The 21157-nt window shown below is 39.1% G+C and overlaps 1 protein-coding gene and 2 non-coding genes across 3 annotated transcripts in view; 2 read left to right on the top strand and 1 right to left on the bottom strand.

Annotated features, from left to right (window-relative positions):
- SPART (spartin) overlaps nt 1-13369 on the top strand; it is a 35429-nt gene extending 22060 nt beyond the window's left edge. Inside the window, exons 5-9 of the mRNA XM_056109899.1 lie at nt 528-651; nt 3297-3491; nt 4710-4868; nt 4948-5038; nt 11791-13369. Coding sequence (XP_055965874.1) covers nt 528-651; nt 3297-3491; nt 4710-4868; nt 4948-5038; nt 11791-12061 — 840 coding nt within the window. The 3' untranslated portion in view covers nt 12062-13369. The remainder of the gene's footprint in view (nt 1-527; nt 652-3296; nt 3492-4709; nt 4869-4947; nt 5039-11790) is intronic.
- On the bottom strand, nt 4066-4127 carry LOC130019499 (U7 small nuclear RNA). The gene has a single exon (XR_008791824.1). It is a non-coding gene; the product is annotated as a U7 small nuclear RNA (small nuclear RNA).
- LOC130019430 (U6 spliceosomal RNA) lies at nt 10143-10249 on the top strand. Its single transcript, XR_008791760.1, has one exon. It is a non-coding gene; the product is annotated as a U6 spliceosomal RNA (small nuclear RNA).
- Nucleotides 13370-21157: the final 7788 nt, after the last annotated feature.

The raw sequence follows: 21157 nt of genomic DNA on the forward strand, positions 1-21157 counted from the left end.
GTGTGTATACATATGTAGGTGTAAATATATACATATAAACATATACATATATGCATATTTCCCCCTTAGATTGGCTGCCTTCTACTTTAAATCCTATCAAACGTGGTGTGCTGTGCTTTGTGTATCAGTGGTATAAAGTATGGGATGTCACGCAGCTGCAATTGCGACCACGCACGCCAGCAATTCTAAGATTTAAAATATGGTTATACAGTAGATTCACTCATGGGTGAGGCTCATCTGAGCGTGTGGAGAGTGACTGTGACCATGGCAGCGATGACCAAGTTCTGGAGGTTTTCAGCTGCCGGGGCTCCGTTGGGGCAGGGAGGGCAACTCACCCAGCCGCCTCCAGATTCCCCCGATGAGACAACCTGGTTTGGGTTCTGGAGGCATCTCTATGGTGTATTCAGTATTTTCATCAACTATATCTAGTACTTGTTGACAGTATTGTATTTGTTACTTGGTATCATATAATGTTTATGTTCCTCACCCTTCACTAATTCATACTTTGGAACACTTTTATAATATAGACTAAAGGTACTTCAAATGAAGAAATTAATCTAAGCCACATTGTACCCTATGAACCCGTTTCAGAAGAAAGAGCAAAAGAATTGCCTGAATGGAGTGAAAAAGTGGCTCAAAACATTTTGTCAGGTAATCCTATCAATTGTATTAACTTCCTATTACAATATGAAACCTTTGGATTCCATAAGGAATGCATAAAAATATATATTTTTAAATAATGATTTTATAAGTACTTAAAATTGTGTAGTTTCATAGTTTCTTATCACATAATGCCATATAGTAGGTTTTTCTTTATCTTTTTTTTTTTGCTTTTTTTGGGGGTCACACCCAGCAATGCTCAGGAGTTATTCCTGGCTCTGCACTCAGGAATTACTCCTGGGTGCTTGGAGGACCAAATGGGATGCCGAGGATCAAACCCAGGTCGGCCGTGTGCAAGGCAAACGCCCTACCTGCTGTGCTATTGCTCCGGCCCCCGGTTTTTCTTTATCTTTATTCTGTTTTATTTATGTTAAACTGACAAGCCATAAGCTAGTCTAACTCTTAATATGGTGGCTCTGGGTTCAAGAATGACAGCCTCGCAAACAGGCAAAAGCTGCATAGTTCTTTCTAGCATATACCTGGAAATTTCCAGCATCCTTTATGATGAACAGATAAACGGTGCTTCCCAGATGCAAGGCAATAAGAAAAAGACCCTATTAAGGAAGGAACACCAAGTATATATTGAGTGACTAACATGTAGTAAACCTGTTCTGGCCATTTTGAAAATACCAACCACCTCAAAGTCTTAGACCTCCTAGGTACATAGCCTCAAGATTTCCAAAGAACAAATTCTCTGGGGTATATCATTTTAAAGTGTGCCTGAGCCATATACTGGTGACTCTTTAAGGGCCCAATCTACTCCCTAAGTCTTCAGTGTCTTCATGCTGGTACCTTTTCCACTTCATTATGTTTCTTCAAGCTTACAGGTCTAGTAATAGCCACAACAGACTGGTAACGTTAAAGCCACTTAACTGACAGTGAGAGTTTTTCTCCTTACGTGCTTTTCTAAGTGGGTGCTGTGAGAAACAAGTAGTTCAATAAATAAAGTACAAATAACAAAGGCACAGGAATTATGTAAGATTTACTACAGAGAAAATGATCTAACCTTTCTGTCACGGAGCACTGTTTCTATCTGACTCATACAGACTTTTTATAAAGATGAGTAACCAGGTATCTAAATCACACTCGTTAGCTTTAGCAATGACTCATTCCTGTTCGCTCTCAAAGAATGGGTAAATGTCAATAAACGCTAAACGTTTTATGAAGGTAAAAAGTCTAAATGTCTAAAACATTGACTTGACATATGTAGACTTTTTTTCTGGATTCAGGCTCACTTAGGACTTGAAATAATGGTGTAAAAATCATGCCACAGACCTTGGAGAAGACCCCGTGCTTAAGATTTTCTATGTCTGGGGGCTGGAGTGATAGTACAGAAGGTAGAGTGCTTGCCTTGCTTGTGGCTGACCCGGGTTTGATCCGCAGCACGACATAATGATGATTGAGCACAGAGCCAAGAGTAAGCCCTGCACATTGCCGGGCGTGGTGCCCAAACCAAAAAAAAATTTTTTTAAATGAAAATGAGTATTTTGTTTGTCCAGCTTTAAGACACAGTAACAACAAAGTCTCCAATGGAGACGTTACTGGGCCCGCTCGAGCAAATCGACGATCAACGGGAGGGCCTTTACCTTACCTTAAGAGCATTCCTTAGTGTTGAGAAAAAGGAAGTACTGTAAATTGTAAGCTCTTTCTAGGAAGTTTTGGTATCTCCTTTCCTTAGGGAAACCATCGTCCTTTATGTATCTTTTCAGTCTTCCCACTCTTACCCACATTCTTCCTAGCTCAGAGCTTTTTCACTGAAGAAGTCCCTGCCATCCTGTCTACTGTTTGATGATCCTGCCTTTCATTCACGTGTCAGGAAGCCATGAGGAAAGTCAAAGGCCTAGGGCTTATTCCTAAGAAATGGCTACACCATCTAAATTTCTGAATCTTCATCTCAGATTATTTCTTCCTGCATAGTCTTTGGATAGTCTTATGCCTCTGTCATTTAGGTTTATATCCGAGCTAAAACAGGTGCTGAGATCAGAGGGTTTGGATTTGGTATTGATGAGGAATAGGAACCCCTAATACACATTACCCTAAACCAGTGTTTCCCAGAGTGTATGATACAGACCCCGAAGTCCCCTGGAGTGATTTGGGAGTGGGGGTGGGTTCAGTAATAGAGTTTGGTGGAATTAGGGAATGTTTTCTGTTTGTTCATTCTAAAAAGTAGGTCACCATGGGGGCAATGAATAATTTTTTTTTTCTGAAAAGCAAGTGGTAGTTTGGGGACCTCTGGAGACCAAGTTCTGCCTTGATGTTTGAGACACTTTCATTGAATTCTAGTTGAGAAAAAAATATGTGGACTAAGATAAAAAGAATAAGAATACTTCATGCTTATAGCTAAGTACCATATGAGACTCTAATTCTAATACTTAGAATTAGAATCTCACAATAGTAAGTAGTGCACAGTCACCTACAATTGTAATGACAACTTAAAGTGCTAACAGAACTTTGTTAATAAGTATTATAAAGTGAATTTATATAGAAGAGGCAATACATTCCATTAAAAGGCTGTTTGATTTGTTATATTTGAAAGTTTTACAATATATTGAACTTTCTGCTTTTCTTGTTTTCTTGTTATGTTTAAAGGAATGAAAAACTGAATATGTGCAATTTTAAATTTTTCTTTGAAAAAGGTGCTTCCTGGGTAAGTTGGGGTTTAGTCAAAGGCGCTGAGTTTACTGGCAAAGCAATCCAGAAAGGTGCTTCTAAACTCCGAGAACGGATTCAACCAGAAGAAAAACCTGTGGAAGTTAGTCCAGCTGTGACCAAGGGACTTCACATAGCTAAGCAGGCTACGGGAGGCGCAGCGAAAGTCAGTCAGTTCCTGGGTAAAGTGATTTTTGATGACTTCACTTTTTCGTTAAATTTAAAAGATCTCTTAATCGAAATGAATCCAAGTGCCCATTTAAATGGTTTAGCTTCAGTAAAGAATTAGGGAAAAAAATTCACTCTCATAACTCAGTTGTGGGATCTGCAGGCCAGCTGCAACAGCCTGTTAAGTGCCCTCTGATGAGAATTTCAAGGATTTGTCACGCCTGATCAGAATCTGCATTTTCTCCAAAATCTCTGGATAGTTCTCACTTACTTATTAACATTCAGTAAGCCTGGTTAAAGAGTTGTGTTTTGGTTCTGAAGACAGAACTATTGTTTATGCCTTTAAAAAGGAGTGGTTCAGAATGTATTTGCTATCCTGGCCTGTGACTGTTGTAAGGACAGCTCACTGCATAGAAATTGAAGGCAGATGGCTGGATCACTCTTTTAATAGAGATGATATATTGATTGTTCTCAACTCTCTGGAGACCACAGGTATAGAGGTTAGCTCATTCATGGATTACTAATCTTATTTTAAGGAATCTAGTATTCTTTGGAATAAGTGATTACTTGGGAGCAGGGTGGGGGAAGGGTGGCTTCCTTGTAGCAGCCAGAAAACCAGCTTGACAAATTCCAAAAGAGCTGTAACACTAGCCTTTGATTACTTTTATTGAATCAGGCAGTGTCCCTTCTAGCAAGAAGTAAGGCATAGCAAGGTTTTTCTAAAAACTAAAATAATGTCCCAACCTCTCCATTTTTTTAAAACCTAGGTTTAAATTCCTTAACGCTGTTTTAGTGAATTATTTGCTGACAAAGAGAAAAAATACAAATACTTTTGCTGAAACTTCAACCTACTCATATTCCATTGTAGCAAGCAGCTAGGAAAGGTGAATGTTTTCTTTCTTAAGCAAAATTACAAGGAAAAACAATGTATCTAAGAGGCAGGGCTATAAATATCCATAACATCAGCAAACTTGTCTTTAAACCAAACAATACTTTTTGTTTTCGTTTTTTTCTGTGCAGACTTCCGTATGTACCTGAGTTATATATTTTTTTCAAAATGGATTTTATTTAAATAAAACAAATCTTGAAACCACCCTTATATAGGAATGGCAACATCATGCAATAAAACAAATTAATATGCTCATCTAAGAATTTTAGTAAGAAATATTTCTAAAGATCAAGTAAAGAATAAACTTTTTCCTTATTCCCCCCCCCCCCTTTGGTGATATTAGTTGATGGAGTTTGCTCTGTAGCAAATTGTGTTGGAAAGGAATTAGCCCCACATGTCAAGAAGCACGGAAGCAAGCTTGTTCCAGAATCTCTTAAAAAAGACAAAACTGGGAAGTCTGCTCTGGATGGCGCTATGGTTGTGGCTGCAAGTAGTGTTCAAGGTAATAGAAATATCCAGAAAGCTAACTAGTAAGGTTTTAATTTAGTGTGCACTTTTAATCATTTTTAATATATTTGCAGGATTTTCAACTGTCTGGCAAGGATTGGAATGTGCAGCTAAATGCATTGTGAACAATGTTTCAGCAGAAACTGTACAAACTGTCAGATACAAGTAAGTTTAGTCTTACCACTTTATAGCCGGTAAAAATCTAGGTCAAGTAAATGATTATGCAGTTACTCTTATCTATCTGGAAAACAATTTTTTTTATTTAGATCAGTTATTTTATTTTTATTATTTTTTTATTTTTTATTTATTGATTTTTTAAAATTTTTATTAGTGAAACACCATGAGGTAGAGTTGTAGACTTAAAAAATTTTTGTGCTTGGATTTCAATTATACAGTGATCAAATACCCGTCCCTCTACCAGTGCCCATCTTCCACCACCAAGATTTCAGTAGCCATCCCACCCCCCCATCCCCCCATCCCACCCTGCCTCTGTGGCAGGGCATTCCCTTTTGTTCTCTCTCTCCTTTTGGGTGCTGTGGTTTGCAAAAGAGGCATTGAGTGACAGTCATGTTTGGTTTATAGTCTACTTTCAGCATGCTTCTCCCATCCTGGGAGGATCCTGCCAACACCCTTTATTTGGTGCTCCCTTCTCTATCTGAGCTGACTTTTCCTCTAGCATATGTGGCTGGCCTCCAAGCCATGGAGTAAACCTCCTGGTACTAATGTTGGCCACTCTTGGGTGTTAGTCTCCTATTTTGTTACTTTATGTTCCCCAGATGAATGCAGTATTTCTATGTCTACCCCTCTCTTTCTGACTCATTTCGCTTAGCATGATACTTTCCATGTAGTACCACTTGTATGTAAATTTCATGACTTCAAGATTTTTCTAACAGCTACATAGTACTCCATTGTGTAGATGTTCCAAAGTTGATTTAACCAGTCATCTGTTCTCGGGCACTCAGGTTTTTTCCAGATTCTGGCTATTGTAAACAGTGCTGCAATGAACAAACAAAGTGCAGATGTCACTTCGACTATGCTTTTTCGCCTCTCCGGGATATATTCCCAGGAGTGGTATTGCTGGGTTAAATGGGGGCTCAATTTCTAATTTTTTGAGAATCATCCGTACTGTTTTCCAAAAGGGCTGAACCAGTCGGCATTCCCACCAGCAGCGAAGGAGGGTCCCTTTCTTGCCACATCGGTGCCAGCACGGTTGCTTTTGTTCTTGTGGATGTGGCCCAGTCTCCTAGGTGTGAGATGGTATCTCATTGTGGTTTTGATCTGCATCTCCCTGATGATTAATGATGTAGAGCATTTTCTCATGTGCCTTTTAGCCATTCGGATTTCTTCTTTGAGAAAGTTTCTGTTCATTTCGTCGCCCCATTTTTGATTGGGTTGGATGTTTTCGTCTTGTGTAGTTCAACCAGTACGTTGAATATCCTTGATATCAACCCCTTGTCGATGTGTATTGGGCGAATATCCTTTCCCATTCTGTAGACTGTCTTTGTATTTTGGTCACTGTTTCTTTGGAGGTGCAGAGAGGCTTCTTAGTTTATGATAGTCCCATTTCTATCTCTTGGAAAACAAAGTTTTTAAGCTACTATTTTTCTTAAGCCAGGAAAATGTTTTAATCAGATTAGTACAGTGACTAAGTTTATTGTACATTATTATTAAATTTATTATTATTTTCAAAGACTAGATTTTTTTTTATGCCTGAAGATTTTGTGTTATGGCTATAATGAGAAAAGTTGCCTAAAGTTTTGATGTAAAAATGTGAGTTGATATTAAAATATTGTACCATGTTAATATGAACCCATTCTGTATACATTATATTACTCTTAACCCGTTTTATATACAAAGAATGTTATATTGTCACAACTTTAGTTACCAGTGAATATTTATACTAAACTGGTTCTTTAATATATCTTCTATTTCACGTTTTAAGAAATGGACAGAGAAATGATTTGCCTGATAGAGAAAAAGGTGGTATTAAAGATTACGTCTTAAAATAGAATCATCTGGTTTTAGTTCTTTTGTCTTTACAGTTCTGGAGGATCTTATGTTGAACTAAATCTAGTATAAAGGCTGAATTGCTTTTTTGGTTTTGGGTTCATTTAGATCTTAAGTATTTAAAAAGAAGAAGATTCTCCTAATGGTATTCTCAACTGGTTGTATTTGTATTTTCCACTAACAACATTCAAGCTCATACTTTATGTTTAAAGCTGCCTTTCTTATGTGTTAGTCTTTAAGTCTGTTATATCCACTTTACAGGTGAAGAGGCAAAAGTATAGAACATTAAAGATCTTGTTAAAAGCTTCAAGGAGCATAAACCAAAACATCTCTGTTCACATTAAATTTGAATGGGCTGGCCAGCCACTCATGCTAGGGGGAAAGGGAGCTCAGATAGAGAAGGGAGCACCAAATAAAGGGTATTGGCAGGATCCTCCCAGGATGGGAGAAGCATGCTGAAAGTAGACTATAGACCGAACATGATCGCCACTCATTGCCTCTTTTGCAAACCACAACACCCAATAAGAGAGAGAGAACAAAAGGGAATGCCCTGCCACAGAGGCAGGGTGGGATGGGCGGGATAGGGGGTGGGAGGGATACTGGGATCCGTGGTGGTGGGAAATGGGCACTGGTGGAGGGACGGGTATTTGATCATTGTATAATTGAAACCCAAGCACAAAAATTTATAAGTCTACAACTGTATCTCATGGTGTCTCACTAATAAAAATTTTTTAAAAAAAGACCTTGTTAAAGGTCTCTTAATGTCATAAGTAGTAAAGTTGGGATGTAAGTAATATCCCTTTCTGTTATGCATTATAGAAAATTCTTATCTCTTTCAGGAATATCTGAGCAAGTTTATTTTCTTCCACCCTCTAATATGTGTTTCTAGTCCTTCCCACCACAATAAATTATCTTTGACTTAGGAAATACTAACTTTCTGAAATGAACCTGACTTTGTGTGGCCTAATTTGATTTCATCATCTCAGTCTGGAATATGCATACCTTAAAGTATGTGCCCTATCACTGAGTCATACCCATAATCCTTTTTGTATCTTTGATTGTGTTGATTAATCTTGACTTTGATTATGGTTTACTTTAAAATCTTTATGACTTAAAGACTTAAAATTTCTTTTTAGATAATGTGTAGAAGCTGTTCATGAGACTTTATTTTTATATTTTTATTTTAGGCACATGATTTATAATACTGTTAATAACAGGGCTCTATGCATACTGTTCCTAACCATACTCTCCACCAGTACTTCCACCCACCCCACCCCTAACCCCAACCTACTCCTGTCAGTGCTGCAGACCACAGACTGTAGTTGTAGTAATATGCAACATTCAGAATAGAATTCAGGTTCTATACCCTTTGGACATTTATCATTTTCTTGCTGTCTTTATAACCCACATGAGGAACTCATACTGTGTCTGTTACTTCTCGTGATTGACTTTACTAGCATGATACGTTCCAGATATATTTATGCAGCATCAAGTTGTGTGGTTTTATCTTTTCTTGTAGCCAAGCTGTATCCCATTATGTCTAGTTTATCTAGTCGTCTGTTCTTGGACACTTAAATTGTTTCCAGATTTTGGTTCTTGTGCTGCGATGGCCTTCAGCCTCTAGAAGTCCAGTGCGCTATCCATTGCGCCACGGAGCCACCTGCTCCACCTGCGATGGCAAAGTAGCACGGCTGTCCTTTCTGAGTAATTTTTTGAGTTGTTGTAGATACTAAGAAATGAACTTGCTGGATCATACAGAAGATTAATTCTTGGTATTTTGAAAAGTGTCTATAAGTTTTTCCCAAAAAGAATAACCCAGTTCACATTCCCACCAGTTCACATTCTCACCTGGTTGTTTTTATCAGTTTCACTAAAACTTCCATTTTAGATTTAGAATCGTTAATAGGAATTTATAGGAATAATAAAAATAAATAACTTAAACTTGCTAAACTTAACTGTAGTGTTGTCTCTATTAAGTAATTCATTATTCTTTTACATAGATTCTAAAATTCACCTCTGAGCTCCCTTTTTCCACTTTAACTTGTTTAGTTGAAACTAATAGAGCTTCAGAAAATTTGGTTATTTTTCTTTCTCTGTTATTTTTAGTTCAAAACATGTTTGTGGAAAAACTTGGTAAAAATATTTTTATGTGAATACTTATTCATAATTTGAATGAAACTTGAAAAAGTAGAGAAAAAAGCTACCAGTGGCCACAGACTGTAGTTGTATTAATATGCAACATTCAGAGTAGAAAAATAGAGATAGAATAAATAGAGATAGAATGTATATTAGCAGTTGCTTATCCCTGGAAAAGGGGAAGTATATAAAAGCTGTAGGATTTCTTTTAATTTGATAGTGTATGGATTTAGATAATGATGGTGGTTGCACAAATTTTGTGAATGTACTGAAAACTGGTAAAAATCTTTTCTCAAGATCTGTGAGAAAATAGAATTTGCGTTTCAGTCACCACTTTTCAACAGTTTTGGAAGCTCTAGCTCAAGCAATTTAGCGAAAAATACAATTTTGAAAATAAAACTGTCACTGTTTATGAGTTACATTATTTTTATGATAATAATTAAACAAGCCAGAGAGAGAGTACTGGTAGGGTGTTTACCTTGCATATAGTTGACCTGGGTTTGATCCCCAGCACCCCATATGGTCCCCTGAGCACCACTGTTTGTGACCCAGAAACAAACAAAAATTTCTAAACATTCCATACCAACGCTACTAGAAATAGGAATGTAGTGAGTGGCGGAATATAAGATCAAAACACCCTGATTGTCTTTGGCATTTCTGTGTACAGTTAATGAACTAGAGGAAAGGAATATTGAGAAATCAGTCCCATTTAAAACTACATCCAAAAAAACTGAAAATAACTTGGAATAACCTAATAAAGGAGATGAAAGACCTATATACTGAAAGTTACTGCATTACTAAAAGAAGTAAAACAAATGTCATAAATGTTATCCCATGTCATAAACTGGCAGAATAAACTTTATTATAAACGTTAATCTAAATAAAAGCAACCTATAGATTCAATACAGTCCCTAGTAAAATAATTGGCATTTTTTGAGGATTCTGTATTTAATATGGAACTCTATACCCAAATAGCCAAAGCAATTCTGAAATAAAAGGAGAAAAATATAATTTGAAGGCTTTCTGCCTTCAAATTGTATTACAAAGAAATAGTGATTGTCTTGATAGCATTGGGACAAATAAAAGCATAAAGACCAGTAGGGTAGAGTTCAAAAAATGAACCCCAGTGCTTGCTTCAGCAGCACATATACTAAAATTGGAACAATACAGAGAAGATTAGCATGGCCCCTGCACAAGGATGACACGCAAATTTGTGAAGCATTCCATATTTAAAAAAAAATGAACCCCATACATTCATGCATGTGAATATCTTGGGATGAAAGAGTGGAGTATATAATGGAAAAATGAGACCCTCATAAACCCATATTGCTGAGAAAACTGGACCCTCCCCCACCAAAAAATCTAAGAAAACAAAGAGAAAGGCACACTCTGTATCAGTAATATCACAGCAAAGAACTCAAACTGGGTTATAGACCTATTAGACCCATAATCAAAAATGCACTTCTGCACCTCAGCTTCAGAAATGTATTTAGATTTGTAGAAATGCTACTCAATTGTAGTAGCACTGGAAACAAATTTGAGAACTAACAAGGGGGACATTATCAAATTAAAAGACTTTTACATAGAAAAAGAAACTAACAAAAGCAAAAGGCAACTTATGAATTGTGAGAGGATATCTGCCCATCAGACATCTGTCATGTAATTAATACCCAAAACATGCAAAGAACTCACACCTAGCAAAATAACACAATAACATAATAAACAGTAAAACATGGGCAGAGGACCTAAATAGGTCCCCTCCCCAAATCAGATACACAGATAGCTCAGAGAAACAAGTGTTTATTATCACATTATAAAGGAAATAAAAGTGAATCAAAATGAACTGTCACCTCACCCTTTGAAAATTTTCTATATCTAAAAGTTTGGAAATCACAAATGTCAGGATGTGCAGAAAAAGTAATTCTGGTACTCTTGTTTTGGGGAATGAAAATTGGTGCCATCTTAAAGAAACCTATGAAAATTCCTTTTGTTAAGAAGTGTATGACCCAGGGGGCCAGAGCGATAGTACAGTAGGTCGGGGGTTTGCCTTACGTGCATCCAACCCAGGTTCTTTCCCCGGCACCCCTATGGTCCCGGAAGCCTGAGCACAGCTGGGCATGTCCCAAAAACCAAAACATAAGTAAAAAGGAACAGAACACAGCATCATGTGTTGTGATAGGGAATGGAGTGAGGGAGTAAGAGAAGGTAGAATCTCTGTTCAATGAAAAAGATCTGGGGCCAGAGAGATGATATAGTGGGTAGAGGTCTAGCCTTCTAGCCAACCCATATGCAGTCTCTAGCATCGCTTTGGTTCTCTGAGCCTGCCAGGAGTGAGCTCTGAGCACAAAGCCCTGAGCATGGCCAGGTGAGGCTCTAATACAAACCAAAAAACCTGGTAGTTTATAAGAATTAACAGTCTTGTTAAGGTAAACATCAAAACCATTTATAGAGACTCTAAACTTTATAGTAACTTCAAAGAAAAATCTTAGTTCCATAAGGGTGAATAAAAGAAGTAGCTGATAATGTATAACCTTTATTACTTACCTTTTATTCTTCCGCATGGTTATTATAATAGCCTGTTTATTTTACCCACTTTTTTTGGCTATCAGAGAAAAATCCAGCCTTGGTGGAGTGTGATTTTATTGATTACTGTGTTGATTGATTTGAGACCTAATCTTTGATTTTTCTTTAAGTGACAACATACTAGTGCTATGACTTACTATTAATTCACAGTTACTTATATTTGTAATTCTGTGGTACTTTCTCTTTTAAAGATACGGACATACTGCAGGAGAAGCTACACACGATGCTGTAGATTCTGCCATCAATGTTGGTTTGACTGCCTATAATATTGAAAACATTGGTATCAAAGCCATGGTGAAGAAAACTGCAAAACAGACAGGACACACAATCCTTGAGGACTATAAGATAGTTGACAGTTCGAAGAAGGGGAATCAAGCAGAAGCAGGTCTCACCAGGATAGAAGAGAAAGATGAAAAGAAAGAGAATCCAGAAGAGGAAGAGACAAAGAAGAAAGAGAAGTGATTGTTGTGTTCTGAATTACCTATACCAAAGCCTTACAAAAGATGAATGCAATTCTGTTAAATAGGCAAATGTGGAATTTCTCACAGAGTGTTGTTACAGTGTTGTTAAATACATTCATTACTACAGAGTGACTATTTCATAAACATCATGGCTTGTAGTCTACTTACTAGGACAAGAATTCATATTCTTGCAACTGACCTTAGGAGATTGTGGTTATATTCTCCATAAATTCATTTTTTTTTCCTAAATGTGACTAAAATGTCGTTGCATTTAAAACAAGACTCATACTACATATACTGTAAACCTCATTAAACCTAATGTTAAAATTATTTTTGTCTTTTCTGTCCCTCAGAAAGTAGGAAAGTACTTTTCAGGAAGTAGTAAGGTAGGAAATTACATATTTACACTGTTTGTCTTTTATTGATCTTAGATCAATTTGTATGAGAAAGGAATGATGTAAAATATTACCTTGTCCTTTTGCACTAATTGTAGATGTTTGAAAAAGTGCCTGTCAAAATTTCCATTGTGTATAAGCTAACAAACACTAAACCTAAATAAAAATTCTCAGTACTTAAAAGACTTCTTCAAAGCAGGGAATTGACTAATCATGAAAAACAAAATTAGGTTCCTTAAAATTATTTGATAATTTACCTTTATTATGAAAGGGGTTGGTTTTGTATTTAAAGGGATACTTTTTTCATCTTCTGGATATAGATGGATGTTGGCTTATTTAAATGAGTAGGAAATTTGGGGATATTCTGTTAAGGTTCAAAGTGATTATCTGTGTAATTGACCAAAAAATTTACATAAGGATTCATTTTACCATATCCCTATATTTTTTCCCCAGATGGCTAAAATTTTATAAAAACTAAAAAACAATTGAATTTATGGATGGTAAATATATTTTAGGATTCTGTCATTAGGATTTTATATGCTACAAAGTGACCTTAGGTTTAATTCATTGTAAGCAAGCCTAAAAGATAGAAAAGATTATATTCACTGACCTATAAGCTAGAAATATATAAACAAATACATGACATTTTATTTTTGTTTCCTGATTTTTTAAAGAATTGATAATTAGTTTTCATAATTATGATCAGTTTTATTTCTGAACCTCTACTGGCTACTTAATTGATTAGACTTTATCTGAAACTACATAAAGAATGTGTATGTGAATAAGCTACATTACTTTTCCTCAAATGTATTCATGAGCTTGTATTTCAGGAACACAGAATTTGTGGAGCCGCCTTCTAAATCCAAAGATAATGTACCAGTATTATAATGAAAATAAAAAAGTCATTTGGTAAACAGCTTTCATTTATTCTTTGACTTGTTTAAGAAAAGGAGGGACTAACTAATCATGACGCTTTAACTTAAGAAACTTATATGGAGGTTAGCAAAACTATTTGTCAGCACGTATCTAGTTAATCATTTGACTCCATTCTGCTTTGCTCACTTGATTGTGGGCTTTCCATTTCAAACTAGCAGGTAGGCAAATGTTAAGTACTGCTTCTCTGTTGATACTCTTCAGGAACACAACCAGTCAGAGAGGAAATTGGTTAACTCTTCAACGGTGCAGCAGACTCACTAACTCTTTGTTCCCCTTAATGTATTTTCATGGGAAAATGCACTTTCGGTACTGTCTGATATTAATACTGCAGGTTTGCATCAACTTCACAGGAAAATCCATGTATTAGTGAAGCAGTAGAGTGCAAACTTGTTCTTCAGGTATCAACTCTATAATGAGAGATTTATAATAAGAAATTGACTCACACTTACGAAGCTAAGAAGTCCCAAGATCTGAGTTGGAGACTCAGGAGAGCTGATAAAACGTATATACACATATGCATACATATACACATACACATCCAAGAGCCAGGAGAGCAATGGCATAAGTTTTGAGATGCCTGCATTCAAATTCAGGAAATAATATGTATTAGTTAAAGAAGTCAAGAAGCTCCCTTTTGCTGTTTGTTTTGGACCCAGACCCCATGGTGCCAAAGGGCTCCTGTTGATGCTCGGGTAATCGCGGGTAAACTGTGCAGTGCCAGGAATCAAACCTGCAGCTCACATACACAAGCATGTGTGCTGCTCTTGGAGCTATCTTCCCCAACCTCTGAATGTCTCTCACTCTCTTCTACCATATCTCATTTCATAATACGATGTCTGTTCGCTCACCATCAGGACAATAATCTGCTTTACTCAATCCTACTGAGTGAAATGTTGACCTCATTTAGAAATTCCCTCACAGACACACCCAAAGTAATATTTGGTCAAATGTCTATTTACCCATTGTCTCCTAGAAGCTGACAGAATTAGTTGTCAACAGTAGCCTTTTTTGTTGTCTAGAGAAGTATATTCAAGCAGTGCTTGAAAAACACTAATCAAAAACACCCATCTGATATGCCCATGAGAATGGCGCATGTTCAAAAGTCTGCTGTAAACAGCAAGTGTTGGTGGGGTTGTGAGAAAGGAACCTTCATCCACTGTTCTTGGGCATGTTGTCTGGTTCAACCTTTATAAAAGAAATATGGAGGTTTTCTAAAAAAAAAAAAAGGAATAGAACTCTCACGTAACCCAGTGATACCATTTTGGCATTTACCCCCCCAACAAACAGTAAATTGAAAAGACGTGCACACCTTTGTTCATTGCCACTCTTAGTACAGTAGCCAAGAAGTGGAAAGAATCCAAAAATGACCCACTACAGACAAATGGATCAAGAAGTCGTGGTATATAATCACAATGGAGTGCTATGCTAAGGAAGAACAAAATCATGCAATTTCTAGCAACAAGGATAAAACTAGAGGGATTATGCTGAGTGAAAAGATTGATACTGAATGATCTCTCAATTGTGAGACTTAAAGATGCACAGTAAGATTGCGACAAGGATCCAAAGGCAACGTAACAGGAGAACATACACACTATTGAGTTGTGGGGAGGGATTTTGGGATCCCTAGGAGAGAGAGGAGGTATACCTGTGATAGTTGTCGTGTTGGAATTATGTGCATGAGAAACATTAATAGTATTGTTAAGTATTGTTAATCTCAGTAAAATTAAAAGAAAAAGTAAGCTTCCACGGTAGGAAGTTTGCCACAAGTGTGTGTGGTGAGGTGAGGGAGTGCATGCAGTTAGGCTAGACAAAGGACCACTATTAAGTGATAGTTGGAAATGATTGTTCTGGACAAGAACTGAGTTGTAAAAGGGGGTAAAGTGATAGCCTGAAAAAGTGAAGGTAAGGGTCTGCTGGTGCGGGGAGGTGGGAGGCAGTGTCTGCTGGAGGGAAACTGGGGACATGGGTGGTGGGAAATAGACACTGGAAGGGATGGGTATTGGGACATTGTAACTGAAACCCAATCATGAACAATTTTGTAACTCGTGGTTCAACTAAAAAATTGTCTTTAAGGGAAAAAAATTTTAAAAAACTGATTTGAGGGCCTTCACTACCTCTTGAGACTCAACAGAATATATGAAAAACAACAGTTCTTAATATTTACTGCTCCTAGAGGGTTTTTTCCTCCATAGTAGTAGCTACTGCCTCTCCAGTAGAGGTTCCCACATTTATTCGGCCTACCATCCTCTTTTCAGGGAAAAAAGGTTCACTTAGCAACTTGACCTACTACCCCTATTCAGAGAAGAAAGTTCACTTAACAACTCCCTATATATTTATTTTCTTTATAACAACAAACACAACTTTCCCTGGGAGTAGGATTGCCCCTTGGAGAACACTCCAGATCCTGTCCATAATGTAATGGATCATTTTCTAGGAACCCCCCTAAGGAAAAATTGGCCATAGAAATAATAACAGCTAATTTTTATACAGTGCTTACTCGATGAACTAGTAACATTCTACAGTCTTTTGATCATATTAACAAATTTTAAACACAACTTTTCTATGACGTGTATGTGACAACTCCCATTTTACAGATGAGATGACTGAGGTGTAGAGCAGTCTTTCCCAACAGGGGAAGATGTTTCATATCCTGTCACGCTAGTGGAAATGATCAAAGCATGTGTACAAACTTGGGGCAGTTTGTGGCAAGCAGCATTTCTTTATAGAATCACATCCACGGGACTTTTTTTTTTCTTATTTCAGTCTTGCTCCGTGCATGTGTTGAAATACACTTATAAAGAGAATGTAATTAACTTTCCCAAGACTAAAAAGAACAAAACAAAAGAAAGGCTCTATGCTACTCAAAAAGAGAGGAATCTACGCACAGATATTGGCTAGGCCAGATCTTTTTTCCTAAAGGAAAGGAAATACAGGTAGATTTTTAGAGATTTTCTCTGATTCTGGCTGTGTAACACAATATATAGATTTTTTTTTATTATTGTGCCATTTGATGGTAGAAAATTTCCCAAGGTACTTGTCAGTGTATCATCAATCCAAGATTTCTGTATTAGTGTGAACTCTTTTATCTTCATAGGTATTTTATGGTAAACTAAGAAAATCCAGACTTAGGACTTATTAGCCAAGAAATTACTTTATAATCTACTTTCCAGGTCTTATTTTCAATTTTTATTTATTTTTTAATTGAATCAGTGAGATATGCAGACACAAAGTTTTTCGTGGTTGGATTTGTCATACAATGTCCAACACCAGTATACACTGCCCACCATCAATGCGCCCCCCACCTCTATGGCAGGCACTTCTCTGTCTCTGTCTCTGTCTCTCTCTCCCCCACCCCCTCTTTGAGCAATACGGTTTACAATATCCCTTTTCCTGATTTCAACACTCAGTTCTTGTCCAAAGTGATCATTTCCAACTGTTACTGCCATTGCTCTCTGTTCTATTCTTGTCAGACTCAATACTGTTTTTAAACACTTCCTAATCATTTTTTCTATTTTGTATTATTGCTATAACAAATAGAAAATATCAATTTCTTGAATAGTGTGTTTTTCTTGATTTTTTCTATTCACTTATTAAAAATCCATTAAGATAATTTTTTTATTTATTTATTGAATCACTGTGGGAAAGGTTACAAAGCTTTCAGGTTTAGGTCTCAGTCATGCAAATATCAAACACATTTCCCTTTACCAATACTTATTTTTTACCATGAAGAACCTCAATAAAACCCCACCCCCCACCCCTCCCAGTCCCTGTGAGGCAGATGAATTCTAGTTAACACTCTATCTGCTTTGATTAGATTCACTGTTTCAATAAAAGATTCACCACTATTATTTAGAGTTTACCCCCCCCCAAATCAGACATGCTGAAAAAGTATTATGAAGTGATTTGCTTTCTACAGCTGGGTTCAAGAATTAAATGTTGGTTTTGGATTTCTGCTATTTTACCTATTGACCCTGGAAGTATTTCTACTGAAAGTCAGATAGTTAAGAAATTGGTTTCTGTGTTCTGGAGTTGTGGCCGTGCTGGAGAGCCGCTCGTGGGGGGCAACTGGTGGCCTCAGTAGGGCGTGAAGGACGGACCGGAACGCCCCCCTTCCCATGAGGTTTTAGTCGCCCCCACACCCCCAGCTCATACCTGTTGTCCACAAGGCTCCCATGCGGCCGCCATCTTTCTTTCCAGAGAAGAGAGGGCGAATGGGACAACACCCTTTCCCCTCTGGGCAGACATGATGGCCTGGATTAACGCATAGTCCGTTCACTTTTCTGCTCCAAGCTGCTGGGTTCTGCATTAAGTCCTTGTGTTTCTGGGGCTGTGGCCGTGCTCCAAACTTAACTCTGATTTTCAGGGAGAAAGGTTGGGTGGTTTACTTCCCATTGATCACTTTGTATATAGAGAGATGTCGCGCGGCTGAAGCGGCCGCGCGGTTTTGAGAAAAAGTCCCAGTTCCTGCATACTCAAGCTGTGCTTGTAGAGGCTTCTAGTCACCGGGGTTCCATCTGGGGGAGGCGGGATGAGGTACCTACCCCATCTGGGACTTCCCGGTGATCTCGGCTCTTTTTGGAACCTGTTTTTTTTTTCCTCCAGGATCTGTGGTTCCCGCCCTCCATGTGGTCCTTCTCTTGGGCTGTATGTTGCAAAGATGGCGCTGGGGGGTGGGCTGTGGGCGTGACTTCCGGAATCAGAGGTTACCTGGGAGCTGTAGTCCCGGCAGATTTGAGAAAAAGTCCCAGTTCCCGCATACACGAGCTGTGCTTGTAGAGGCTTCTGGTCACCGGGGTTCCATCTGGGGGAGGCGGGATGCGGTACCTACCCCATCTGGGACTTCCCGGTGATCTCGGCTCTTTTTGGAACCTGTTTTTTTTTTTTCCTCCGGGATCTGTGGTTCCCGCCCTCCATGTGGTCCTTCTCTTGGGCTCTAAGATAATTTTATAAAAACTTAAATAAGATGAAAAAAACACCCCAAATAATTATGTCCTTAAAAGATACACTAAGCACAAAGTTGTTGTACATGAGGAAATACTTTGATCACTCTGGATATACTGTTCCTGAGATAAAGTGAGTGGTAGGTAAAGGTCTTTTCTCCACCATGCTCCTCCCTCTTTCAACTCCATTTTTATGCCTACTTTTTGGGCTGAGAAGGGGAGGAGGGAGTTTATGCCCAGTTTACTACCCAGCTCAGTCTGTCGAATCCAAGAAGTCCAACTGGATAAGAAAGAAGGAAGGAGCTGGAGCGATAGTACAGCGAGTAGGGCTTGCACACAGCCGACCTGGTTCAATTCCCAGCATCCCATGTGTTCCCCTGAGCACCGCCAGGAGTAATTCCTGAGTGCAGAGCCAGGAGTGACCCCTGAGCATTGCTGGATGTGACCCAAAAAGAAAAAAAAAAGGATGCATGAGAGCAGAGAATGGACACAGAAAAGGCCATCAACTGATCTCAGACTAACACAAATGAGAGGATAGGGTTTGCTGTACCATATGACTTACACACTGTCAAGAACTCTTTTGTAGTACACTATTTTCAATTGATGGGATTACACGGCGCCAGGGGGCCAGGTGGTGGGTGTGACCCCCGCCTACTGGAATTTGGAGGATCTGGGTGGAGGATGCTCGACTCCAATCCGAGTAGGCTGGGAGATCTCGGCCCCGGAACCCGCGTGGATTTGTCCCTCTGCCAGTACCTTCATGTGTGCGGAGAGTGATCTCAGTATGGTGGTGGCTGGTCCTGGAGGTCTTCGGCTGCCGGAGCCCTGGTTGGGGCGGGGAGGAGAGCTCAACCTGCTCCCCTCCAACGGGCCCCGACGAGGAACACCCAGGTGCGGGGGCAGAAGACTGCACTGTTCTCGTCCGGGAGCTGGATTTTATAGTCTCTGAGTCTTGGTCACACCCACCACCTGGCCCCCTGGCGCCGTGTAATCCCATCAACGGCCAAGACTCAGAGACTATAAAATCCAGCTCCCGGACGAAAACAGTGCAGTCTTCTGCCCCCACACCTGGCTGTTCCTCGCTGGGGCCCGTTGGAGGGGAGTGGGTTAAGCTCTCCTCCCCGCCCCGACCAGGGCTCCGGCAGCCGAAGACCTCCAGGACCAGCCACCACCATGCTGAGACCACTCTCCACACACATGAAGGTACTGGCAGAGGGACAAATCCACGCGGGTTCCGGGGCCGAGATCTCCCAGCTACTCGGATTGGAGTCGAGCATCCTCCACCCAGATCCTCCAAATTCCAGTAGGCGGGGGTCACACCCACCACCTGGCCCCCTGGCGCCATGTAATCTCATCAACGGCCAAGACTCAGAGACTATAAAATTCAGCTCCCGGAACCGCGCGGCCGCATTTGCGGCCGCGCAACATCTTATCAGGACATCTTTTTATGACATCTTATTATCTCATTCCTACTTTGGACAAACTTGCAGGCTATCGAAAGTAGCCTGCCCACAGGGCAGAGTCTGGCAAACTCCCCGTGTCGTACCAAATATGCCAAATACCAGTAACAATGATGGGTCTCATTCTCCTAAAGAGCCTTGAATATAATCTCAGGGTTAGGATGAAAGAGACGTTACTGGGGCCTGCTCGAGGCAATCAATGAATAACAGGATGATGAAATGAAATGAAATGAATTTTCAATTAATCTAGGTTCTTTGAAAGCAGATAACATTAACATTTTTCACATCTCTCATGCATTGTTCACAACTCATAGAACCCTTGCAATTAAACTGATTCCTAAAAATGCTTTGGATTTTCTTTTGTCAAAAAATCTCCATGCTACATTGGGGCACTACCACATTATCAGACTATGCTCCAGTCTGCTCAGTTCCAAACTCTTCCCATGTTTAAAACCTCTCCAATGCATGCTCTGAATTTCTAATTCTCCACCCTCTCTTCAAAACATACTTTCTAACTAAAAACGTTTCTTTCCCAGAATCTGTGTTGCAACCCCTTGTATGGTTTATTTTTTTATGAAATATTTATATAGCCATCATGTCTCCCAAAGTTTTGCTGCAAGTTTTTATACCCTTAGATGATCAGTTTTTTAAAAATATGTTGGTGGGCAGTAGCCAAATGAAATATGCATCAGTATGATTTATAAGTTAAAAAAAAATCTTCAAGTTTCCTTCTGTAAGAATACTGTTAACAGTGCACCACCACAACCAAGTCTGCTTCGTCAGTGAGATTGAAGCACTAAACAGAACACAGTAGTTCTTTACTAGACTGGTGGTCTGTGCCCATTTCTGCCAGAGCAACATGGCCCAATCCTCACACTTCTCAAACTGGTTTAGGGTGTGGAGTATGTCCCAGAGGAGAGGCTCTTTCTAGTCAGAGGTGGAGGCGGCCTGGCTCAGGATGGTTCTAAGCAGGGATTCTGTCAGGCGCAGAATGCAGGTCTGACTATCACAAATCATGAGCGATAGCACCACAAGTGTGGAGCTTGCTTTGCGGAAATCCCTGCTCGCGGCCAGGTGTATGGTGTATAACCCCATCTCCCCCCAAAGAAAAAGTTATCGTGGGTGGGTAGTTTTGAGCCTTGTTCAAGGACAGCCTAAATTGGGAGTAATCAGTACTGGAAACTCGGTGTTGGGGCTTTTGCCTTCTAACGGAATTTTGGTGAAGCCAAAAGAGTTCATTTTGATATTAGCATGTCCCTAACAAAAAAGTGCTAATAGAGTGCACTTTGCGAATGGGTCTGTTGAAGAAAACCAAGGCCAGCAGCATCTCGACGCCCTTACTCTCAGCTGCAGACGGTGCAGCCCA

This window comes from Sorex fumeus, unplaced genomic scaffold, assembly GCF_029834395.1.
Source record: "Sorex fumeus unplaced genomic scaffold, SorFum_2.1 ptg000008l, whole genome shotgun sequence".
NCBI lineage: Eukaryota > Metazoa > Chordata > Mammalia > Eulipotyphla > Soricidae > Sorex > Sorex fumeus.